The sequence below is a fragment of the Phyllopteryx taeniolatus genome, chromosome 15, assembly GCF_024500385.1.
Source record: "Phyllopteryx taeniolatus isolate TA_2022b chromosome 15, UOR_Ptae_1.2, whole genome shotgun sequence".
Classification (NCBI taxonomy): Eukaryota; Metazoa; Chordata; class Actinopteri; order Syngnathiformes; family Syngnathidae; genus Phyllopteryx; species Phyllopteryx taeniolatus.
Genome location: NC_084516.1, coordinates 8732395 through 8759523, shown reverse-complemented (window position 1 = coordinate 8759523; position 27129 = coordinate 8732395). Strand labels below are relative to the sequence as shown.

At 40.1% G+C, this 27129-nt stretch overlaps 1 protein-coding gene across 1 annotated transcript in view; it reads left to right on the top strand.

Moving 5' to 3' along the window:
• LOC133465163 (matrix metalloproteinase-17-like) overlaps window positions 1-27129 on the top strand; it is a 55702-nt gene that overhangs the window by 19566 nt on the left and 9007 nt on the right. Inside the window, exons 2-7 of the mRNA XM_061747655.1 lie at window positions 3755-3887; window positions 3981-4116; window positions 10473-10759; window positions 23146-23322; window positions 23988-24090; window positions 26232-26314. Coding sequence (XP_061603639.1) covers window positions 3755-3887; window positions 3981-4116; window positions 10473-10759; window positions 23146-23322; window positions 23988-24090; window positions 26232-26314 — 919 coding nt within the window. The remainder of the gene's footprint in view (window positions 1-3754; window positions 3888-3980; window positions 4117-10472; window positions 10760-23145; window positions 23323-23987; window positions 24091-26231; window positions 26315-27129) is intronic.

Here is a 27129-nt window from a genome sequence, read left to right as displayed (position 1 = left end):
GTCGCCAGTAAGGGAACATTGTGATTTCCTAGAAATGTTGTAGAAGTAATCAATGAACACTTTAGATTAATGGAAATAGTGTTGCATATAGATATTTATCTTTGCTTTTATTTTGCTTTTTAAGCTGCTGTCAGCAAGCAAGTCAGCATTGCAAATGAGAATCTGTTCTCTATTACCTTACCTGGGTAAATAAAGGTTAAGTTTCCTACATTGTTAAACCATTGTTGCTCATTTTTGTGAGAAATCATTAACATGATCCCTGTCTTGGATTTAAAATGTTTACATGCCCCTGTTCAAATGCCTGGTTTTTGTTAAAGTATATTAAAAAATGAGACCAGACGTTGCAGCAATGTCTGTCAAGTATTGGCTGTTTATTGCATGTGACAACAATCTCCTGACTTCTTCATGTCTGGGCTGTGAGGAAGAAATGCAAAACAGAAGCCTTATCTTACAAAAACATATCCAAGCCCAGGTACATTTTGCAAAACACACTTGAAACTCTCCAAAACGCATGTGGGGAATGTATGTTTGGCGCAAGCACAACACTACTTATCACCAAAAGAACATCATACCAACGGTAAAGCATGGTGGTGTCAGCATCATGCTGTGAGGTTGTTTTTCTTCATCTGCAACAGGGGCCTTACTTAAGGTAGAGCGAATTACTGTATGAACAGTTCCAAATAGCAATCAGTGTTAGCAAACAACTTTCAGGCTTCTGCTAGTAAGCAAAAAATAAATAAATAAGATAAAAATAGTCAGGAATAGCCACCAAAAACGTTTGAACTTTATTCAGGTTTAATCAGAGGCACTTTGAATGGTGGCAGGCTGACTCCTGTTTAACATTGAGTTTGTTCATTCTTAACACAGCCATATCCTTTTTGACTGATTGAAGTTTATTTCATGGCACGGTGACCGACTGGTTAGCACATCTGCCTCACAGTTCTGAGAACCTGGGTTCAAATCCCGGCCCCGCCTGTGTGGAGTTTGCCTGCGTGGGTTTTCTCAAGGCACTCCAGTTTCCTCCCACATCCCCAAAACATGCATGGTAGGTTGATTGAAGACTCTTAATTGCCCTTTGGTATGAATGTGTGTGCCAATGGTTGTTTGTTTATGTGTGCCCTGCGATTGGCTGGCGACCAGTTCAAGGTGTACCCCACCTCTCACCCGAAGATAGCTGGGATAGGCTCCAGCACGCCTGCGACCCTCGTAAGGATAAAGCGGGATAGAAAATGGATGGAGGAAGTTTATTTCAAACATGCAATACAAAACAAGAAAATGAAGGGAAAAATTATATCTCCAATGTAATGTTAGTCTGAAATGGAGTAGGAAGAAGCTATTCTTATTTAGGTCCTACCCTTCACCTTTACCTAAGCTACATTATTCATCATCATTGAATGGATTTAAAAATATCCCTCCTCTACTCTGCTTAAAATTATAGGCTGTATTTTACATCTAGTGAACATACACAAAAGCGACTTCCATTTTTCTTTGTGATGTGTGATTATATATTGTTACAGAACATGCACTTGGACATGTTGAATTAGTTGAGACATTTTGCCAAAGCGCGTAGTAGTTAGCACTGCTTCATCACAGTCGAGAGGTGCTGGGTTCAACCCTTAGCTGCGGCCCTCCTGTGTGGAGTTTGCATGTTCTCTGCGGGTTTTCTGCGGGTTCGCTGGCATCTTCGCACATTCTAAAAAAAAAACATGTTTAATTGAAGACTCTTCATAGGTGTGAATAATTATGTGTCTGCATGTGCTCTGTGACTTGACTGGTGACCAGTACAGGGTGCACACTGCCTCTCGTCCAAAGTTTGGGAAAAAAGTCAGTGTCGAGCCCTGACCAATGTGACTCTAACAAATCCTGAAGCTCAACTGTCGTTTTCAACAACTGACTTGTTGATCACTGTAGATGTGAGGACAATATGGCATCTCATATGTTGACAAATGTTTGCACGTAGCACAAGCGCAAAATGACAAGAGACCTCTCTCTGAAGCAAGCCAGCAGACGAAAGAGAGAAATAAATTAGATAAAACACGACTCACCTTCACATGTGACCTTTCAAGGAATTCACCACCCAGCAGCAGATGAAGTGAGGATCAATCTTGTGGAGGCTTGCTAGCCTTCCTGCTAAATTGTGAGGCTTAATACAATTAAAGTCTGATGAGAAATCAATAAAGATTAGTGGCTGAAAGGTGTTTGCACCCTCCAAGTGCACAAAAACCATATTTAATAGGGCATCTGTTGGATCATCGACAACCTTGTCTGACCTGTAAACAAATTGGAAATGGCTCAAATTTGGCTGCTTTATGTTCATAAGTGCATCCTCCACAATTTCATACCTTCAGAATCTCAATTCGCTGACCTAAAAGATAAGCATGCATGGCTGTAGTCACTGGGTAACATTGAAGCATTATTGTTTGGCGCACGCGCAATAATGCAATCTTTCCACGGCCCAAAAAACTCATCTTCAGTTTCCGTGTTACCGCCAGCATTGAAGGTCCAGTGAAGGTTATACAAACCCCAATTCCAATGAAGTTGGGTTTTTGTAAATAATGTAAATGTAAATAAAAACAGAATACCATGGTTTGAATTTTGAATTTAATGTCTGCAACACGTTCCAAAAAAGCTGGGAAGGGCCAACTAAAGACTGGGAATGTTGAGGAATTCTAAAAAAAAAAAAAAAAACACGTGTCTGCGCTGTCCAATAACACATACAGGGTCTCCCTTCACTCACTTGTGCACTCTGGCCTGGCTTTCTCATTCAATCAAAGATCAGGACTTTTGAGGATATGGACAGTATTCCTTTTATTTGCATTCACTTCAATGGGAAAAGATAATCTGAGATACAAGTGTTTTGGGTTACTAGCGTGATCACCGAATGAATCATAAATCAAGGGACCTCTGGAATAGGTTTGTGAGAAATGCTAGCTTCTCTTAAGTGTCATCTCAGTAAGTCACTTTCCCCTTTATTTGGAGGCAAATTGATGATCAATTGCGAGTATGTCAGGTTGTATTACCAGGGAGAGAGAGTGCATTTGTGACTGATCTTTAATCTAGGTTTGTTTAACAAGTGCATCTTCAATGGTGTAAGACCTCTTCCTGTAGAATATGTCATCTTTCGGACAAAAGAATCGGTCCTCTCTCAAGGCTAACCATTTTAAGATGTTGTTCTGTCCACCCCTGATGGGACAAGCTGAAAGTCGCAACAAAGTGAAGTGCTTTAAAGTGTAGAAGGCATATTATCTTTGCCTCCGCAAGGGGTATTTGTGAGTGTGCTTGAGTGGTCATTTGCTGTTTATATTCCAATAACTAGTCCTGTATTTTGGCAGGGCTAGTAATTATTGTTACTTATTTTAATCCCTCATATATGTTATCAAGGATGATATCTCCCAAAAAGAAATTATGCATTCTTTAATTAATTGTTTTTCTGGATCCGGAAAGTTGAATGAGTTAATGCAAATTGGTAGCCAGTGACATTCTCTTTACAAGGTTATGTAGGTGTCATTAATGGGCATTTAGCAGAGCGGGGGATTTACAAGCAAATCATTGGAAACTGTTGCTGACCTTACGATTGGAACCTGTTGAGCACCTTCAAGTACATACAGTATACTGTACATATAAAGGATCATCAATAGTTGAGTGGATTTTTAAATGAATATGTCATAATGTGCTCAGGTCAGGTCAGGTGTTAAACAATATCTGAAGGCTCTCAGATCCAGAGAATGACTGAATCTTATTTTTTTGCCTTCAGGACTGGCTGAGCAAGTTTGGTTACCTCCCACCCCCTGACCCAGTTACAGGCCAACTTCAGACCAAGGAGGCCTTGACCAAGGCCATTAAAGCCATGCAGAAGTTTGGAGGCCTCAAGGAGACTGGAGTTTTTGGTAAGTTTTTTTTTATTCATATCCCATAAACTACCTGTAAAAATGAACTTCAATTATCATAAAATCTGTCACACAATCAACTTTTCTTTACAGATCAAGCTACATTGGGTCTAATGAAAACACCCAGATGTTCTCTGCCAGATGTGTCTGAAAGTGAAGTGACAGTGGGCCGCAGAAAACGTAGTCCGAGTCCTCCCAACAAATGGAAAAAGCGGCATTTATCCTGGAGGTAAGAAACAATAAACACTAAAGACTGTTAATCAGCCTGAAGTATACCCACTACTGTAGCAGCGGTTAGTAAAAATGGCCCTCTGCTTCATCTGCATGTCCAACCACGTTTCACAATTGCCTCTTTTTCACAACCACCACCTGTCAAACTGCAGTGCTTCCTTATCAGTCCATGTTTGTACTAATACAACAGTAATGAAATGACTAAACATAAATGTTTTCATTTTATTTTCAAAGCTCTAGTGCTTTTTAAATTGTGGGACCGCATACAATTATCGGAGGATTCTAGGCTTATGGTTGCATGGGTTGGGAGATGGATGGATAGATGGTTTTCAATTGTATGGTGTCACTGTTGAGGCAGCGGTTCAATCGACTTTGTGCAAGCAGCGTGGGTTCAGTTCCCACTTAGTGACGGTGTGGATCTGAGAATGAATGATTGTCTGTCTCTATATGGGTCATTTTCATATAATTTGATCGATAACAATAACGACAACAAAAATCTAATGTAGCTTTTTAAAAAAAATTTTTAATGCTGCCTTGGTTTTATATGGGTAATGGTCTCCCATGTTGAAAAAGACACACTTAGTTTATTTTCAAAAGTTATTATTAATTTAAAACTGTGGGCATTCATAGTAAAGACAGTCCTTATTTACAGAGCAAATGGTGGTCCCCCACTGAAATACACTTCTTTTTATAATAGTGAAGACATAAACGGCTTCATACACATTGTGTGAGTTGCACAAGTTACATATGTTACCCTTGAAACTCAGCAGATACAAGTGCAAAAATTATGCTGACTACTTATTAAACCATTACACTCTTGTCTTTATACCCTCATAATAACGGTAAGGACATGCAATAGTTCCGACACGTTCACAAATACATAAATAATCATACATATCTCAGAAATAACATGATGTATTTTGCTTTCTGCTATTGTCTTGATGCAAAGTGGGTGCCTTATCCTGACAATTCAACTCACAGATCCCTCTGGTGTATTGCAACAACATAACGGTAAAGACAGCTTAGAGACAAAGGAGGATTGTTTGCAAAAAAAAACAAAAAAGGGAACTTTGAAGATATTAAGATGCATTTGTGTTCGGATTCATGAAAAAAAAAAAAAAGCATATTAAGAGGTTGGTGAAAAATCCTATATATCCAAAAATTTAATAGTTACCATCTTCAGAAAACATATTGTAACAAATCATGAAACTTTCTTTCCCACCCTTAACGGTAAAAGACATTTTGGCATTAAAAGTTTGAAAACTATTACTTTAGAATATATTTTTTCTTGAAAACAATTATGACGTTTTGATGGATAACAACTGCCAGTAATTCAAATACTCATATCAGTAAAATGAATTGATTTTCAAAAGGAAATTCAGTGGGCCATGTCTTCACCGTGATTGTTCACATTATATGAAAAAATGGCCCAAATATTCCTTGTGATTGACTGATGACTGGTGCAAGGTGCAGTCTGCCTTTTGTTTCAACACACCTGTAATAGGTTCCTGCTCCCTCTGACTCTGAACGTGATAAACGGTTAAAGCAAATGGATGAATGGGTTTATTAGATAAATGGATGGATGTCTATTTGGTAAAGTCGATGGATGTTTGCTGTAAAAACATTGTGTTAAAATGAATGCGTTTAACTGTGTAGGTCATCCCTACAGTAAACATTAAGGACAAAATGTTTTGTTTCCACTGCATCTGCTCCAGATGTTATATTGTGGCCAAATTGCTGGGGAGCTTTGAAGAACATGCAATACTGGACTAGAATTTCCAATGAGTTTTCTGTTTTCAATGAAATAATTGTTCTGAATGTCTGATTGCTTTTTTTGCATTCTGATCTCCCAGTCCCCAAGTCCCTGTATTCTTAGCATTTGATGCAAAATGCAGTGCACTACTTGGCTGCAACCAGCAGAGGCGCTGTTGATTGAATACTTAAGCGCAGTCGAAAGAAGCTCAACATGACGTCAGCTGTGCAAAGCTGAGCTACATCCAAGCAAACCAATGCTTTACTCATTACAGCACTGGCATGAAAACAGGAGTTCAGACCTTTCCGGGAGAGATTCTCCTATTTTAAACAACATTAAAAAAAAAAAATATACCATTCATTCCCTCTAGTCAAGCAAGGAAATGAAGCCACATGTATACTGTGCAGGACTTCAGTTCTGCATTAGCCTACTTTTCTGGCCAAACTTTGTTTAAAAAATTTTTTCCCTAAACGTTGCTTGCTAAGGATTCAAGACTGTTATGTAGTCAGCTGAATGAGAGCGTGAAGATACACCGAAAACTGATTCTTCTCCCTTTGCATCTGTTAAAATGTCCCCTGCATGTTTCAGATTTATAACATCCTAAATTCAGTTCAGTTATCCCTCTCTACAGAGCTTAATGGAGGCCCATTCATTTGAATCAAAAGTTTCGGCACTGACGGGCATCTAGAACATGCGGGGCATTGGAACCCACCCCTACACCTGGACCACGATTCGGGGCCCAAATCTGACTGCATCTGCTCATCTATCTCCTTAGTCCCGCGTTTATCTTCCTAATAAAGCAAATGAGTGGTGTTTATCTAACATTCGCACAAGATTATGAGAATACACAGATGGGCTGTAGGTCCACAGTGATATCACTGTGTTTACCTCATTAATAACAGTTAAAGCCGCTGAGCCAAGGACAGTTTTAAAAGAAGTGAGACCTGATTGAAAGTCAAAAGTAGTTGCTAATGAGGGAAGGATAACCACAGTCATAAGTCAGCAGCAGGGGTCCGTCATCATGCTAATTATAGCCATAGCTCACAGCTGTTAGTGACTGTCAAGAAACGGCACAGCTGTATCCAAAGGGACCGCTAGTATGCTGTCTATGTAACCCTGTGACTATTTGAGATAATAACGTGAAACTGCTTGCAGTAATGACCAGGCCCACCAAAGCATGCGGACATCACTTGCTTCCCTTTGGAACCTGTGCAATAGTTAAAAATGCATATTATGGAGTATTAATGTGGTCATTATCTTGGACTGTGTCATTTTTTTGTATAAGAAGAATATTTACTCTCTCTTTTAGAAGTCATTGCATCCTCTAGACATGCTGTATTTTCATTTAAGGAGACATTTGGCCATGTGCGTAATTGGGAGTAACAATATCAACCTCAGCATGAGTCACTTATTTGCATATTGCTTTACAAATCAGCATCCGAGAGCCCCGCCATTATCACGTTACTGGCACATTGTGAAGCAGGTGTAGAAAAGTCAGGGAAAATTGTTGTTTATATGAGAGGGGATGCATGAAAGTAGAAAAAGATTCAGCCCATTCCAGATGCAATGAAGTGCAAATTCATTCAAAGTAATACAATTTCCGAGTCTTAATGAAAGCCGCGTGCTTGTTGGTTCTCCAGAGCGCCCGGCTAATAAGTGTCCTAAGTTTCTTGCATATTTCATAAATAACATGACTGTCTCTTAAATTAAAAAGTTGTTTTTCTTGTCTGTGCCACCTGCTACATTATGCAAATTTGAAGATAATTGCTGAAAACGTATAAAGACTCAGAACTATACGGTACTCAGATTGTAGTTTACTATGGCGTTAAACTGTTTACAAGTTCAGTTTTCAATATTTTTTTTTTGGGGGGGGGGGAGAAGCTAAAATGTGGCCTCGGCTCCCCCACTAAAAACTTGAGCGCCTTCGTTCGCATCAGCGGTTATCTAGTGCAGTTGCAAGAAGCACTTTGCTAGCTCGCGATGCCTACACCCCGAAAATACATCTTCCCTTTGGATAGTCCGCTGGTATAGCCGCTTTAGAGCGCCTCATTGTCGGGCTTGAATGAGTGCACATCACGCAGAAAAAGACAGAAGCGCGAGGAAGGGAAAACTTTTATTTTTTTATTTTATTTAATTCTTTTTCATTTTTACCCCGACCTGACAGGCAGCTTTGTGCTGGCCTGGCCGCTTTAGACCACCTCATTGTCTGTCGGATATATTCCAGCCCCCGGAGGCTTTAAGCGCATATATATTTGTGAGTCAAAGATGTAGTCATGTGTAGCCATAGGAAAGATGCTATACAAAGTAGCATCAGTTTTTCCAGGTCGTAATAGTGGTATTTGATTGACAGTTGACAGTCGGGGAGTGTGGTTTCTGTGCATTCAGCGGGACACGCACACAGCGTTAGAGAGCAGAGAGAATGGCTTGATTTAATTGTTTTTTTTTGTTTTTTTTTACAATATTAAAGCCTCATTTAATATACTTGGCAATTTTTTTAACCATTAAAATTTACTAGGGTTTGTAATAACACTCTTCTCTGTGGTGTGTCAAATCTAGGACGTATATTTATCTTAACTGTACAGGGATTTTAATGGTAAAAATTGCATCATGGCGTACATCACACGAAACAATTGAATACTGGCCTTGTGTCTCTCGAAGAAGACATTTATCTACCTACTTCTCATGATGGGTCACATTCTGGGAACTTGCTTAATGGAACCAAAACAAAAACTAACTTCTTAATGTCTCGCATATCCGTCTCGGTTGGTGACTAATAGCGGTGATGTGCAAGGAAACGGGAAAGAGTGAGAAGCAAAGAAGAGGGAGAGGAGTGACAAGGAGGAAGATCCACGCTGAGTCTTTTAATTTCGAGACCTTCATCTTCAGCCTGAATGACAAGTCTCGTGGCTCTGTGTGTGAGTGTGTGACATTAATGTGCTGACTCTTTAGTAACACACAGCATGGGACCGCATCTGTGTCAGCGGAATAGTTTCAAATGTGAGAGTTTGAGTGCGGAGTGGCTCTGTGAGTGTCACGAGAGGGTGTGTCCTTGCTGTCGCGGGCACTCGAGGAGATGCTTCATTTCAAATAAGGAGGGTAATTAGTGCACGTCTCCACAGAATAGGTCAATAATGTGTGTTTGTGGGTGTGTGGCGTTCATGTAGCCTACTTAGCATTTGTGATGTCATCTTGTGCATCTGTGGAGCTGCATAGAAGGCTCCTCCCCAGTAGTCTCCTCTTTCACTCAGCCTCTCTTCATTTGAAACATTACAAGCATAATTTATGGTTGACGTGAATGCGTGTGCCAACTGTTGATGTACAAACTCTAGGGCGGCCCATCCTGTGGAAAAATGAAGGTGGAAATTGCGTGAAGGAAGTAATGAGGTTGGGGAAAAAGAAATCAGCTGTCTGTCCATCAGATTTTGAAGTGCATTTATTTATTCGACCACGGTTTACAGCAAGGAAAATGGTGTGAAGACCTGGTCATCATGTCTGTTTGGTCAAATGTTGATTTATATGTAATTCTTACACTTATTACACCGTATCTAAATTCATACGTTAGCCTACTGTAGCCTTTCAATTAAGCTTTGCAAGCACTGTTTTTATTTTTATTTTATTTTGATGGAAATATGACACAATATGAATATAGTTTTCATTAACATGATAAGTGGGGGTGGAGCTAATGCGACTAAAGCGAGGGCTACTCAGATTTGCCAATTTTGTCGCAATACAGTAGACCCCCACTATTTGGGGGGATAGCAAATAATGAAAATCTGAGAATTGACACTCATTTAATTTCCCCCAACCCCAAAAAACAACAACACATAAGCGAGGGATCAAGGAAAGAAATACAGTGAATAAGTGGGGGTTTCTGCAAATCACGGGGGATAGGTTCACCATATTTAGTGACTTTTCCAATCCCTCTAGTGGCTAATTTAAAAAATAAATAAATAAAAACATGCGACTAGCAGCAAATCTAGTGACTTTGTGGCATTATTTGAGACTTCGGTGATCCTGAGACTCCCAAATAAGCAGGAGATGTTCACCCATTCATGTGCAGGCTGGAAATGAACAGCCACTTGCTAATTTATCCATATTCTTTATCGTATTGCGAGCGCTCATGTGGATTCAACTGTGTTTTCACTTGTAAAGGCAGCACTTTATCACCAAGCCACCAAATTACACTTTGTCAATTAGTGTGCAGATGTTGTGCATTCAAGCAGATATATCCGCACAGAATTCCCACCCCCACCCCCGACATTTGAGTATGTGCCGGTTATCAGAAGCTAATGCTGGTAATAGTGTCGGCTAATCCTGATTTGTGCTCACACTGCAGCTCTGCTTACCTTTTGGCTTTGATATAATTGGAACCTAGCTGCCAAGTCATGTACATGTGTTGGTGGTTGTTATGTAAATTAGCTGGATTTGCATAATCTAGAACGCCTCACTCACAGACACACGTTAAGAAATAGGCAGAAAACTAAAGATCTACTTGTTCAGTTGTCCACTAGGTGGGTGGACAGGCACTCTAGAGAATTCCGTACAAATAATTTTTTTCTATAACATGTCCCCCTTTAATATGTTCTCTTCTCTTGTCTCAGAGTGAGGACGTTCCCAAAGGACTCAGCCTTACTGGGCAGGGACACCGTTCGAGCCCTCATGCACTACGCCCTGAAGGTCTGGAGTGACATTGCACCGCTTAACTTCCACGAGGTGGCAGGACGTGACGCCGACATTCAGATCGACTTCGCTAAGGCCGACCACGATGACGGATATCCCTTTGACGGCCCAGGGGGCGCCGTGGCCCACGCCTTTTTCCCTGGAGAGAGGTTCACCGCTGGAGATACGCACTTTGATGACGACGAGGCTTGGACCTTCAGGTCACCAGGTGAGCGTGGAAGAGGTCGTTGGCGGGCAGGGTGTCTTTAACTTAATCCAGTGGTTCTCAGAATCACCACCTCAAAAAATTCTTAGTCCTCAAAGTACCCCCATCATAACCAACATCAAAATACTGTAGTGGAGTACTGGAGGCCTGAGTGTTCATAAAAAACAAGGCAGAGGTACAACCAGTGGTACTCGTACTACACTTATAAAAAATGTCTTATCCTATTCTAAATCACTTGAGAATACAGTACATAATAGATAACTGAATACACATTAAATTATGAACAAAGGCAGATGCCGTGTATTGAGGACACAAATTGTAATAACATATTATATACTGCAAATGAACTCTCAATAGCTCTTGGAAATTTGTGTCGTTGTGCCCGTGCTGGTTTCCATGATAGTATATTAATTTGAAGTGGCTTTCATTCTTAGCTGCATGACATATGTGTGTAGTTTTGATGCATTCATGTTAATCATTTATTTATTGATTCACTGAGGTGTGTTGTCTATCAGAGCAGAAGCCACCATTTGAGGATATAAGAAATGAGTATTTTAGACAATTTCAACAGAAATATACAATTACGTTTTGAATTTGTTTAGGAGGACAATTATCATGTACCGCTGAGCAAATGCCACGTTATTACTGTAGTCATTCCAGTGTTTATAATCACAGTGTCTGTACTATTATTTTTAAAAACAGGTTATATTTGGCTTGACACAAATTTGGTGTGGTTCTGTTCTGAGCTTTCGTCTTGATTGAACAAGCCAAACCTTGCTTCATCCAAGATTGCCCTTGATATTTGCTCATTTGGAGGAGTGAGGACATGATGCTAAGCTTCCCTAAATGGAAGCCTGCCTGCCTGCCTATTTGTGGTCCTATCTGGAAAGCACACGCGTTTTAAATGTTTCGAACTTGGAATGGTCGCTTGTGTCCCTGTCCAAGACTCACGCTACAATATCTCTTCTTTTGAAAAGCTGCTGTACTCCTGCTGAATTTTGAGCATTTTTACATTCTCATGCACAGAGGCAGAATTTCAGAAGCTTTGCCAAAGTGGTTTAAAAAAATATTGTTAGTGGCAGAGGAAGTGTTTTCTTTTGTGAAAATAACTTCACTTGTCATTTACAATGTTCCTCCTTTTCCTGTCAGGAGACTTTTTGCAAAAGAAGAAAAATGAAGCTGCATTATGAGTCCACTCATCCAGATGAAAAGAGGTGATGGAGTGATCTACTGTAATTGCCCTGACTGATTGTCATGTGGTGATGTCTCAGCACAGTCACACCAATGACAGCTAAACCATTAATTTTGCTTTTCTCTGAATGTGCTGTTTTTAGTGTCCCTTTAATCTGAAAGAATGAACTTCAATGTGACCTTTCTCGTTGCCATTGTCCTCCCATCGCTGCCGATTAATGATGGAAGGAGAGGCAGCAGAAATAAGAACCGTTATATAGCTCTAAAAGCAGGACGTCAAAGTTTACTTCTTGAGCTCAAAAACATTGTGTTTTTAAAGGAGCCAGAAATTGGCCTTGGTATTTTTTGGGAGTGCATGTGTAACAGTTAAGGTTTACAGTTCCACTTGATATACTGCAGCAACACAGCACAGTGGATTCGGGCACCTCGACTTCCTCCCACATTCCAAATGCATGCATTTTAGGCTAATTGAAGACTCTTAACACGCAACCCTAATGAGAAGTGTAGAAAATGGATGGATACTGCAACAATGTCATGAAACTTAAGCCTGCATAAAAATATATCTTGTTGTCCTTCCACAAATTTAAACATATTGTAACATAATTAAATGGACAATATTACCAATTATATTGTCTTGTCATAATGCTCTGCGATATCTCAGGTGGTAAAAAACACCGTAAAAGCACAGCCACCATGTAAACAGAAATCCAATAACTGTAAAAGACTTGGCAAGCAGCAGCATTGTTTTGGGAATCTAAGTTTTGCCACACAATACTTCACAAATGTTGACGTGTAAACAGAAGAAAAAACATTTTACTGTTAGACTTTTGTTAGAAAAATACCATTCTGAATGCCAATTGTGTAATGTAAAATGATTCCGGACCAAAGAACTACATTAAAAGTGTGACCACAAGAGTAGAGCACAGCCCTTTGCGAAGACCAAATATTAATTCCAGATCCATTCTACCCTCCTAACATATCCCCTACTGTAATACTACATGCAAGAGAAAAAGGGATATGAGCATTGTAAAGTGGTTGATAGCTTCCAAACAACTGAAGAATAAGTCATCAAGGTGTTTTGTTTCAAGTTATAATATTTGAATATTAAGAGTTATTATATCTGAATATTACCGTTAGTTTAGTGAATCAAATTGCTTCATAGATTGAACTTGAAGGAAATAAGAATTGTGCCCTTACCTCTGAGGAAGGAACGTTAGTGACTGGACACAAAATTAAATCCATCATCAGGCTTACAGGTCAGGTTTGTGAGACGCATGGGAGGAAGATGACCTGGTTAATGCTAACTTAAGGGTATTGTTAATGATTCTGATCAGATTGCTCTGCACAAAGTTATCTTGATTAATCAAGCCAGTCGTGTTTCATCCAAGATTGCCCGCTAAGAGAGAGCTGCTGATTTGTAATAAGCACATGATGCTCTGCGCCTCTAAATGCAAACGAGCCTGCCAATTTCTGGTCAGTCCTGGAAAACACAGCATGTTATCTCGACGCTTGGAACTCAAAACATTTTTGTATGCTTCCAAAGTATTTATGGTTACATCCTAGCAAAGCAGCAGATTTTTTTGTGTTTTTTCTGATTGGATCGCTATGAATATGACAAACAGAACATTTCCAAAATCATCTTCCAGGTTTTTTTTTTTTTTTTTTTTTTTTTTTTAAATGTATTTATTTGCCTGTTTGCTCTATCCTGATGGATTTGTGAAGTAAATACTTTCACCAAACAAAACATCTGGTGTGTGAAGCTGCAAGGTTTGTGCCAGCATTAAAAAAGCTAACTCAGAGGGAGTTGCTAACCCAAGGATGGAGGGTGCTCATAATGAAGACAAAACCTGCAGGAAACTGTCATCTAATGGTTTCGAGTCAAACATCAAATTGAGTCACCTTTCCTGGCAGAAACCAATGTCTTCATAGTGTCACTGAGTTGTTAAAGAAGTAGCATCAGCCGCAAATGGAAGTTCAGTGTATAGCTTTGAGGACACTTTGACAGAACTAAGAGCCTAACATTACTTCGAGAGACTTCCTACCTGAACCATGTGTGTTTTCATTGTTAGAATAAATGTACATTAGTTATCCCATATTTACTCTTATAGTATTGGAAAGCATTTATTCAGCAATATAACCAACATCTCTGTAACTGGGAACCGCCCTAAGAAAATAAAAAGAGCGGGATCGGCAGAGTGTGCTCAGAGCGGTAGGAGATTGTTACTGTTAACAATTCTGTCCGTTCTCCTCGCGAGTAAAAGAACCATCTCTTGTCTTCCTTCCTTGTTTATTGTTTATTAAATGTTCTAGGTTGTTTGAACCTGACATTCATAACTATAGCAAACCTTCTCTTGTCCGAAACATTGAAAGGCTCTGCAAATTTGGGCCATTTCCTTCTCGGTTTGGTTTCTTTTCACCTGGTGAAAAAATCCAAGCAATCCCAAATACGCCACAATAGACTTTCTCTTATTGGTTGCAAGAAGGTAAACAGGAAGGTTTAGTGTATGGAGTATTGAGTGAAGTGGCACTAATAACATTTTGGCAGAAGTTGACGACTTTGATAATTATCTGGCCAGTGTGAAAGAACCCTATCACTTACTAAATGTCTGCTTCGTAACACCATCACCGGAAAATGGATTGGGATTCTGACAATGATTATGACATATCCTTTTTGTTGCGTACATTGTGCATGCGTTGCTCGACAACACGTCTGAACGCATCCAATTTATTTGCTAGTCTCAAATCTGTCCGCATCAAGGCTCGTTTTCTATCCATTATTCTGTGAACGGCTGCAAAATCCAAGAGCAAATGCTTTGTGCTGTGCTGTGTATTCTATCAAATTCAGAAAAGTTCCTGTAGCTTAAAGATGGGGGGGGGGGGCGACAGTTTGATACAGAATGTCATGAAGCTCTTACTATTTTACTTACTCCCTCCTTTTTATTCTGAGTAAAGCGTTTCTCCTTGCAGGAGCTTGCTATGTGCTATGTGCTTGTTATTTCCTCACGTATTGCCTCTGTGCATTTTGCAAAGAGTAGTTTCACGATGTACCGTGCATCCTTATCAATTCAATTCACTGGGAATTGAGAACGAATTGATCCCATGCCAGCTGCACAAAAATCAGCTACTGTATGTGAACAACCTCACTGCCAGTGACTCTTGGGCAGGATTTTACTGAGTGGTTTATCCCGCTTTTGTCACATTTCTCTCCCAACACTTTGTATTCTGGACACATTTAGGCCAGTGATCCTTCCCCAAGATAAACTCAGAATGAAACCAAAGTAATCAGTTTGTTGTGTGAATGTGTCTATGTTGAGAGACATAGAGGGGAAAATAGTCCTTTAAGGTGTAGCTATGTTGCGAAACTATGTGCCATGCGTCATATTGTATCCAAGGTCAGTGTTGTGCAGTGATACAAAGAACTCTCATTATTTCCTCTTTGTTTGTTCTTGTCCTGCTTTTTTTCTGGTTATTGTGGATTTCCAGCATGGATGGCTTCATGTTGGATCTGCTCATTCGAAGCAAATGGAAACACTATAGTTCTTAATTAGATGTGATTTGGCCCAATTAATGGATTATTTTTAATTAGACTAATTTTATCTTTGTTTTCTTCCCATTTAATACATTTTATTGTTACACAGAAGGCAATTCTCTCATGACCAATCACTGGATAGCACCGTGTATTACTCAGTATAAGTGGTAGTGGTATAAGTGGAACACTGCTACCAGCGTTCCAAAAAAAGGGGTAATGAAAAAATAGCTAATTTTGGACGCTTCACATTGGGAATACAATAAAACGCATACCATACCAAAATGAACCAAACAGTATTGCCTCTATGGAAGCCGGAAAATTGCTGTGGTAGCTTTCAAGGATTTAGTATTAAGGATCATTTGTTCTTCATTTTTAAATGTGTGAGCGGCTTTAACAGTGAGCTGCTTCATTATCTATGTATCTGCTAAAACACTCTTCCTGTCAAATGTATTCATGAACATTTTGCCTCACATCAATTGTTCAAAGCCTCAAAACCTATGTGCTGTCATGGCCCTAAGCCATATGTTACAAGACTTGCAGCTCAATCTGGCCCATTACTGTAGATCTCCCACCAGGGTGCAGTCGTGGCAGGACAAGCAAGCAGTGTGTCTTAATGTGTGCAAGTAGTAATGGGGGACATGCTCACCAGCTGCACAAATGGGGGTTAAAGTAATGAGTGTACTGATCTGAAGAGGAAAGGGGTCAGAGGTGTCCATATGACTGTATTCATTAGATGTCTTAACACTTCGTTTTCACCACCGCCTTCTTCAAATGAGTGAACTCCAGCATAGACTAATAAGAAAAGATGCTCCAAAGATGATCTTTTGAAAAAGTGCCGCAGTTGCAGGGTTTATCAAAAAGTTATGATCATATTTTTATTGGTGCAAACATTTGGCTCCGGTTGACTTGCATTCATAGAGGTCCCACTATCAGCATTCATCTGAGAAAACAAGATCCAATTGATTTTTCAATAATATCTGACACAAAATGGCACAAGAGTCCAGATTGGTCATCTGTGAAATTTATTTTGTACTGTGTCTAAAAGATCATTTTTGATGTCTAATTAAATAAAACATATAGTTCAAAACAGAGTGTGTTTTTCTCACCTTCACTAGAAAAAAGGCGATGTTTTAAATAATTTAAACAAGTTGTAGATTTCTATACATGTCAAAAGTCTCACCTCTATGTTTTGACAGCTTTCTTGTCCATTTAAATTACAATGAAACCTCGGTTTTTGTAGACCCTAGTTTTCACTCAGGTTTCCATCCGTGGTCCAGTTCCATTTTCATTGTATGGTACATGCTCCCGCCCGGTCAGTTGTTCAGCCGCTTTTATGACATGTAATACCACTGCTATACTGATAATACACATGTATTTCTCTTCCAAACCCAATATCATTAACCAACTGACCTCCTCCCATGATTGTTTAGCTAATACCAAAGAGTGGATGGGCCAAAATTGTCTTCATCTTAACCCAGACAATACTGAAGTACGTTTAATTTGAATCTGAAATCTTTTGTCACGGATGCTACTCCGTTTATTGGCCCACTTCACCAGAATATTAAATCCACTGCTAAGAATTTCATTGTCATCTTCGACCAGTATATTACATTTGACCATCATGTCAATAAACTTGTCCAGTCCTGCTTTCTTCAGTTAAGAAATATTGCTTGAATAAGACATATTTTAACACCTGCGGGTGTTGAACAGTTAATCCAAACGTTTTATCTTCTCTCGGTCTGACTACTGTAACTTTCCCAACTCCTGCCTCAGTCAGTCTTTTCTAAACTGCTTGCAGTAAATCCAAAATACAGCAGCTAGACTTCTAACAAGAACTTGTCGGAGTTCCCCATTATAACCTTTCTTGCCTCCCTCCGTTGGCCAGTAAAATTCAGAATAAACTACGAGATCCTGTTGATAAAGCACCAAGTGACCTCACCCCTAGCTACATTTCTGAGCTCCTTGTTTCTCATTCCTCTATACAAGACTGCTCCGATTCACAAATCTTGGCCTTCTACTGTATCTATCCCCCACACAAATGAAAAGGTGACAGCGCATTTGCACCCCACCTTTGTGGAACCATCTTCCATGATCTTAGATCTACTAATTCCTTGGACTGTTTTAAATGCCACGTAAAAACTAATTGATACTGTCAAGCATTTCTATGGACCTCCCTTCCTGTTCCCATATTCTGTTTGATTTTATTATGGTTGTCATGTTTTCTACCTAGTCTAACTTTGTCAACATTTGTCTACTTTATTAGTCTATCTGTCTCAATTTTTAATGTGTCTCTGAACCGCTTTGTAACTGTGTTTTTAAAAGTGCTATGTAAATGAAAGTTAACTTACTTTTTGGAACATATTGATTATGAAAACTGAGGTTCCACTGTAAGTGAAAGACAAACCAACAAAATGTGTGTGGCATCATGAGAGGAAATGTGTACTTGAACGCAGATGACACTGTGATGTTAGAAGATTTTAAGTGCTGCTTGCTTTAAAATCTATGTTATTTTCATCAGCCTTTAACTATTTAGTGAGAGTCAGTGGTGGTAGTAAGTAGATTCAAGCGGCCTTCAGTGTGTGTGTGTGTGTGTGTGTGTGTGTGTGTGTCTATGAATCATCGAGCTCTGCAAGTTGTTTCTGCTTTTAAGCCAAACCCCCGCTGTGACGAAGCCCCTCATGGGTGAAATTTGCATCCGAGTGCGTCAGACCTTTTAATGTAAAAAGCAACCGCACATTTATGTATGGTGTACAGTATGTCCAGCTACTCGAAGAAAAACACTTCCTAATTTCAGTGTGTTGTTTGGCTTTGGAAGAAGCAACTTTCACCACACTTAGCCTGTAGATCTTATCTGAATATACAGTAGGTACGGAAAGTATTCAGACCCCCTTACATTTTTCACTCTTTGTTATATTGCAGCCATTTGCTAAAATCAATCATCATCCACACATAGAGACCTAAGATTGGGACGCAGAACCTCTCGCCTGTGTGGTAGACATGCTAACCACTAGTCTTTGTGTTAGTAATGCTAACACATATCCACCTAGTATTGTGGTGAAGAAGTGCGCGGGGTGGGGAAAGTTTATTGATGTGTCCATGCGTCACATACACAGAAGTAACTTGTCTGCGTGAGTTACGCTGTCATAGTTTTTAACCTAAGCTAAGGGCATTCGATTGTTTTCCACACTGTGGGCTCTGCTTCCGCAAGTAGCAGCAAGCAGCGAGGCAGCAAAAATTCTTGTCAATCTAATGAAAGCTGGCCTCGTCATTGGCTAAGCAGTCTATATGTTGTTTTTCTTTGTTTTGGAATGCTTTTAATCATGTAAAGCACATTGAGTTACCTTGTGTATGAAATGTGCTATATAAATAAATAAATGTGCTTTGCCTTGCTATAGGGGGCTAGATGAAGACTGCCTCACTTGTGTGATGAGAAATTGGGTGAATTTAAGGTGATGTTATTGGTGTTCCTAGGACTGTTTTGATGATAGCATGTCATAGACAAGTTATTAAGACACATGGGAATACCATCTTTTAGGTGTAAGGTTGGGAACATGTGATGTATCTAGGAAGTCCCCTAAAAAGTAGACATTTAATTGGGGCTGTCATAACTCTTTGGCAAAATACAGTAGAGCGCATTGGCTGGGTCCTTGGAGGATGCAACCCCTGAAATGGGGTGTGGCTAATTCCTTCAAGTCACACACATCTTTCATACTTGCTGCTGTCCGCCAATGCCCTCCTCGAGCCTCACCAGACATGTATATTACTGTGTCTGCGTATCCGTCCAGACAACGGATGTTAAGCCCAGCTGTGCTCCTGCCAAGCTAGCTGATCCATAAATTGTTCAACTTTCACAAAAGGCACACTGATGCCTTCAAGAACTTGTTAGGTCATCTGAATGTTAGCGCTTCAGCTCTGTAATCATCTCGAGAGAAATGGACCTTATCGGATCAAATCCACCGCTGAGTAATTGCCTTCGCTAATTCCCTTCCACCTTCTCCAAGTGCATTGTTCTCAGCGGGACATTAAATCTTGGTCTGCTAAGCCCAACTCCTAATATGTGTGATGATGCTGAATAGTTGAATATTAAGCAGTGCATTTACTGGACCAGTTCACACTTGCTGTATCTAACTTCCATTAAGTCCGGTGAGGGGGGTAATATCAAATAAGCGAGGTCCAAGAAGTGTTATTTTTGCTCTGATAGGCATCGAATGGCTTCTATTAATTATCACCCTTGAAGCAATCTGCTGCTGACAACTAATTATCTTGAGTGAAACAAAGGCTTCATTCGGCAGGTGAATTGCTCTACTGTGGTGTACCTGCGTATACTACAAAAGAAAATTGAGTGATAATTTAAAATGATTGTGTGAACCAGGTTATCCTGTAAAAGACACTTTGAATGAAAATAAATATTGCTTTCTGGATGAGCTTACTCAACTTCCAGCTTCTATTAACTGGAATTGCACATATGATGAGGTAATTGATCCAAAAATCTCATCATACTGTAGTGCCAAAGTTGGGGGGGGGGAAACCCCCCACTTTTTTTTGCATTCATCTTATTAGCCTTCATCCAGAAAGAAACATATCATGTTCAAATAATTCTGTAGCAAGTTTGAAGTCTGTGAGTGCAAGGATTTGGCATGGTTTCTGCGCAATAACAGCATTTGGGGTGCTATAAAAGCTACTTTATGATTCACTTGTGGATCCGTCGGTGAAAAGCCTTGATTCATGAGCATAAAAGAATTGTCAATCCCTTGTAGAGCTTCACAGAGCTCACTCTGCCCTTAGGCGCCAAATTCTCTACACTTCCACTGTGTCCGTGGGTGCAATTCATTTAGCCTCACGTGTTCTAAACATGACGCTTGGTGCATGATTGGTTCAAAGCCCTTGTTCTCGCTCTCTCAATCCCTCCTTTTGTTCATCTTTCCTGTCTGCACCTTGCGTTCCTGTAGATTACAGGCGCCATTTGTCTTGTGAAGGTCTCTGGTGGGATCTGGAAGGATGAGAGTGCGTCAACCTAAGGTTGCAGTCTTCAGGGGTTTTGTGCTAGCTTAGCTTCACTTAGCTTGACATGCAAGTGTGCCCATGTTTCTGAAAAGCCTTATTTCTGTACAAAAGCGCAGGGACAGGGCAGAATTTAGGAGGATTCTTCTTTTGAATAGCCTGAACCCCCGAGGCATCTATCTACTCTCTGGTTCTGACTGGCATCCCTGGACTCAGCCAGGATTAGCAAAGTTATCTCCCCGCCGCACACTCTACAGTGCTAGATTTAACCTGCCAGTCCTCTGAATTTTTTTTTCTGTAAGCAGATGAGCCACCCATAGGATCTCACACCTGAACTGGGTTTGAAACAGGTCGCTCTAGGCCACAAACCACAGGAAGGTGGTGGATAACATTTATGCCTCATTCAGACCAAGATTTAGAATATATTGAAGCCGCTAGCTTGGTTCCTTTTAGTCCAGTGTGGTTGCGTCATCAAAGTTAAGAGGTCCCAAAATACAGTATCCGGGCTCTACCGTCAATCTTTTGGGAAAACCTTTTTATTTCTGGTACCCGACAGTCTCACAGTATGGTGTGCTAGTTGGGATGAGAAGTAATTTTAAAAATGTTAGTGGAATTGGAGGGAAACAAAATTACTGTGGACTTTATCAAAGAGGTGTTGCTAACGGTGTAATGGTTCACTCACCTGATTTAAGTGCATGTAGCATGGGTTCAGTTCCCACTCAGTGATGTGTGACTAGACGTGTTTGTCTCCAGTATGTGTGCCCTGTGAATGAGTGGCGACCAGTCCTGAGTACAGTCCACCTTTCGCTCAGAGGGATCGGCTCTAGCTCCCTGTGACCATGGACAGGATAAGATGGAAATTAAGTTTTGTTTTGTTTTTTAATCTGGCCCTCCCAACTTTTATATTATCAAGAGTCCTGTAGTAGTCATTAATTGAGCATTTATTTTCGCTAAAATTTAATTAAAATATTTTTTCTTATTTTTAATTTATTATTCTCATTAAATAAATGCTTTTTTTTTTGGTTTCTTTAAAAAATATTTAAAAAAATTTTAAGGGCCCATTTTTTAAAGAAACAATTTGGCCCTTGAGTGCAAAGTTTGCCCACCCCAATTGTAAAGGATCCCAAGATATCCCACCTATATCTTCTTTGGGGTACCGGCCACAGTGGTACAGTATGATATGACAGTCTTTCCTGACCTTTATTGAGCCGAGGCACCTATCTAGGAAAAATTTCACGGCACACCATCAAAAAAAAAAAAAAGTTTATTAAAAACTGTGAATACTGAAATAATAATGATCTGGTCTCAATATACTCACAAATCGACTTACTCAGTGTGAAATCTTGCCCTGTTTAATCGAACACAAAGCTGATATATTTCCAGGAAGCCGTGATTTATGGTGCATCAATGGCAACGGGCGGCACGGTGGACGACTGGTTAGAGCGTCAGCCACACAGTTCTGAGGACCCGGGTTCAATCCCCGGCCCCGCCTGTGTGGAGTTTGCATGTTCTCCCCGTGCCTGCGTGGGTTTTCTCCGGGTACTCCGGTTTCCTCCCACATCCCAAAAACATGCATGAATTGGAGACTCTAAATTGGCCGTAGGCATGACTGTGAGTGCGAATGGTTGTTTGTTCCTATGTGCCCTGCGGTTGGCTGGCAACCAGTTCAGGGTGTACCCCGCCTCCTGCCCGATGACACCTGGGATAGGCTCCAGCACGCCCGCGACCCTAGTGAGGAGAAGCGGCTCAGAAAATGGATGGATGGATGGATCAATGGCAACGGGTGGATTATACACCTTCTGCCATCTAATGGACGAGCATTTAATTGTTCTACCTGTCACTATATGTCACTGGCATAGATCGATATTTATAATTAATAATAAATCATTTTCAGACAAATTTTGCCAAATTGGATATATTCTCACAGCACCTCTAAAGATCTCTCACAGCCACAGCACCATGGTTGGGAATCACTGTGCTGTGGTATGGTTGTCTAAGTCAGAACAGTCACTAAAAATGATCTTAAGAATGTAATTGCAATGGGAAGAAAACAAAATTACTGTGGACTCCAACAAAGAGTGTCCCATTTCTCTTCCATGTTAAATTCCCTGGCAGGTTATACAATGTGATAATGCTGTGCTGTCACGCTATTTATGTAGCGAATGCAGCTGTCTCCATCATGCCTACACACTGTGGAAAAAAAATAGATGGACTAGGGAGCCAAACTGCACTAGGCTACTCTTTGGAAATGTGGATGTGTATGTATCTCATTTGATGGAGAGCGGTTTATAGATAGCGAAGATAGTGAAACCTCTAAAATCGAATACCGTCTATTCCTGATTGCTGGTTTACCAGTGATCTACTTTATTTAAAATATTCTGATGGAAAATAATAGATGTGGAGATTATATCTACAGCCATCATAAGACCGTTATCTCTACAGCCTTGTAATATTTTTACAACTCTCTGCAAGTGCAAAAATGGTTTTAGCCAATCAAACATGCCAGTATTTGACTTGATCTTTGATGCTCTGAACTGCTCTCACATGACTTTAGAGGTTAATTTTTCCTGAAGATTTTTATCGAGGATTCCACTGTATTTGATAAACAGTGCCATTGCTGAGAAATGTAATAACCCTGACAAACCCCATCACTCTCTGTTTTCTTCAGACTCTCAGGGGATGGACCTGTTTGCAGTCGCCGTCCACGAGTTTGGTCACGCCATCGGCCTGGTCCACACCTCAGCCATGGAGTCCATCATGAGACCGTACTACCAGGGTCCTGTCGGAGACCCTCTGAAGTACAACTTACCATATGAAGACAAGGTTCGCGTCTGGCAGCTGTATGGTATGATGGACGATATGTTGCTTTTATCACAAATGTGTCTTTAGTGCTGGATGCTACACATCATGCTCCACAATCTCCACTTTGCTGTAGCAGTCTGTTTTTTTTTTTTTGCTCCCCTTGAATCTCTTTTCTCATAAAATGTTCTTAATGTGGCCAACGGTCACGTATCAAGAAGTAAATAGTTTGGTGGCGCGTGACTTATGTAATCACTGTTGGTTTTCTGAGTTTTTCACAGACAAGTCAGTTCTGTGCTCTGGAAAAGCAACATTATTTAGTCATTTACATTTAAAAAATCGATATATTCTATATAACAGTGCAGTAGAACTAAACTGTGTTCTCAAACTGACATTGTTTAACTCTGCAAAGTAATGAATTTTCGTTGAACTTTTCAACCTTTTGATTGATTCGAAAGTGTTGGTCGCCATTGGAACCAGCATACGAATCTGCTCTTAATAAGCTCTTTAAAGTCTGATTGAAATAAATCAGGTACAATATGATAAATAATTACACAGGACGTTAGTAACAGTATAAACAACGTGTGCATTAATATGATTGTAATGGCAGAATTTTCAATACAGTTCTAGTTTTGGATGTCATTGTGTAGGTGTACCTTGTGTTCTGACCGGTGAGGGATATTAACAAATTAATCCTTTCACTTTATTTAGGTGTCCGTGACTCCGTTTCGCACACAAATCAGCCAGGCAACCCTTCCCAAACGGACGAGCCTCCTGTCCTGATGGACATTCCAGAAAACAAATCCGTTCTGCAGTAAGTACAACTGTTTTTCTTATTTTAATTTGATTGTACAGCATTGAAAAAAAAATTGCATCTCACACTCCAGTAGAGAATATTCACATCACGAGCACAGCAACAGTTTAGATTAGATCACATCCTATTAGGATAATGACTTTTATTGTACTTTGTGCTGTCGCAGTTTACTGTAAGTTGATTTAAACGTCCTACAAATTTACAGTCGTAGAATTGCACCTGATAAAGCCAATAATAAAAATTCAAAAACATTGCACTCATAATTGGCTGCTCACAAGGCAAAAAAGTTAGACTTCATTAAAGGTATAGTAAATTCCCATTTTTATGGCTTTCTCTACTTCGGTCTCCTTTAATTTTCCCTAATTTTTTCTCACTCATGCTGAAAAACAGATCTAATGAAGCCATGCAGGAATACTCAACATGGCCTGCAAAGCAGTGTTTGCATGTTAATGTGGAATAATGATATGAGGGGCCGTATCAGGAGAGTGCATCGGTAAGCGTGCGCTCGGGAGTCAGCTCACCTAATTACGTGTTTCCCTGAAGAATCTGTAGCTGCTGTCCGGCTATATCTTATTCTATTATGAAGGATAATTAGACTTAAGTTTATCCGTTTATGAAACACGTGTGTCTGAGCCCTAACATGGGAGGAGGGCGCCCCCCGAGTCCAACCACACACAAAAGTGTCGAGCAGGAAGCGTGTGTGAGGGCAAGCATCCTTTGGTTGAGGGTATGTCGCCATCATAAAATCTTAACTGGACAGGGATTTTTTAAGAATGTTAACATTCATCAGTGTCATACAAGTGTGGCGTTCCCAGGACAGCCGAGAGACATATTGTCTTGTCTGGTCCCTCGACTAGGACCTGTTTGCCTCGGGTGACCCTACCACAGACATAGAACTCCTAACAACTGATCTCCTCGGATTTATTGGGACACTCAGACCTCTCCAACACAATGAGTTCACAACTGGAGGAACAATGGAAAACTCCAAATAGTGGTTTTTCTTTTATTATTATTTTTTCTTTTTATCCAAAATCAATGATATTTTTAAGTCACTAGTAGGCGGCAGGAGGCTGGTCAAGCTCTGATTTCTTCAAATTTCAGAACAGTTGTTTTGAACATTTTCACATTCAGGCATAAAAATAATAAAGCACTCAGTCTTAACTGTAATGATGAAGGGCAGTGGCAGTCCTAGCTTGAGTTTAAGTCATTTTTCAGAGAACTGAAAAAACAAATTGGGAAAAAAAAAAAAACAACTCAAGGGAACATTATTGCAATAATTTAGGCTTTAAGTCCCAGTCTGCTTGCTTTCTTTTATGTTAAGGATTTGATTTTGAATTTGGATTTGCATGTTCTCCCTCCATTTGTGTGCAGATTTCTCCAGATTCTTTAGCTTCCTCTCACATTCCAAAAACATTCATTGGAAACTAAATTATCCATAGGTGTGAATGTGAATGGCTGTTTGTTCATATGTGCCCTGCTATTGGCTGGCAGCCACTTCAGGGTGTACCTTGCCTATTGCCCAAAATCAGCTGGGACGGGCTCCAGTTTAGAGGCTTTTTTTTTTTTTTTTTAATTTATTTTATTTTTTAGCCTGAGCAGTTTGGTCATATTTGAATTGTTCTACTTCAGAAGTTCCACTGTTGTTCCTTTGTTCCTCCCTTGTGCCAGGCAAGTTCCATTAACCAAGTCTGGCTCCACGAGGGCAGGCTAAGTAATAAGGCTGGATTATCTTTGACAAGAGCGCCGATAGTGACCCTTAACGTGTTCATCAAGAGCTGAACAGAAACCCTTGTTCATGCAGGGCCTCCTACTCTCTGCCTTGACAGTCTAATGGACTCGTCATTTAGCATGCGGGCCACGTCCGTTTATTTAAATTGCTCATAAACCAACAGAATAAATTCACCTTGTCAGCCTGATGGCATGCACTCTTCAGTTAAGTCTGATCCGACTCATTCGTGCAGAGACTAACACAGTATGAATAAACCCGGATGGAGAATAAGATCTTGAAAGGGATGAGATCAGTCGACTGGAGAAACAAATGTGCGCTTTAAACATTTAAAGAACTGATATATGTCCACTTTTAGCAATTGTTTTCCTATTTTTAACAGTCTCTCTCTGTTCTTTCCTCACATCTGTCGTAGACTGGCGCGAGATGCTCCAGACAGATGCACCAGCTACTTTGATGCAGTGGCCCAGATACGAGGGGAGGCCTTTTTTTTCAAAGGTAGCCGAGCACAAAGGCAGAATGACGGCTGCGTAAGCAGTGTTTGGGGGGGTCACAAATAAATGGGCAGAATTAGTTTAAAGGTTGCGTGAGAAGGAGTGAATGAAGAAAAAGTGGTGTAGGAGGGAAACAGATGAGAGAGGTTTTGCTGTGGATGCCCAACTGAGCCAGCTGAGCCCCGCTGCGAGGCGGCCGTTCCTAAATTTCATCAGGCTTTCATGTTGACCCTCTGGAGTCGGCCCAGTCTCCTGCTGACAAAAGCAACAGGAAAGGGGCTTTTGTATCTTCACAAGAGGGGTTGTTTACTTGAATTGACATTTCAGCAAACCTAATAACCTGCCTAATCTGTATTACAAATAGACTGTTGCCTTTCAAATGTTTTCTTCTGATCAAAGTGGAGTTTTCGTTCCAATTCTTTGTAGCACGTTTGAACAACTCATGAAAGTCTGTTAAAAAAACATTTTTCACGATCACCTGATGTAAATTAAAGCCAAAAGCTTTCTTGCTCTTGAAGACCAATGACTTAAAATTGTGACTGGTCTCGCATGTCAAGGAGCAATTTCAAGTGAATGTTGTTTGACCCCATCTACATCATCCATTTTGCGATTGACATGATTTAAAATCCATAAAATTAAATCATTTATTCAGTCTTGGGAAAAGGACGTTTGCTTTTATTATAAAGGCAACTTTATAATATGGCCTAAGTAATTTTTTGACAGCTGTTCTGATTTGCCCCAGCTAATTTGGATTTAAATATCATTAAAATCATTATGATTCTTGCTTTGTTTTTTTGTTTTTTTATTTACAAAAAAATA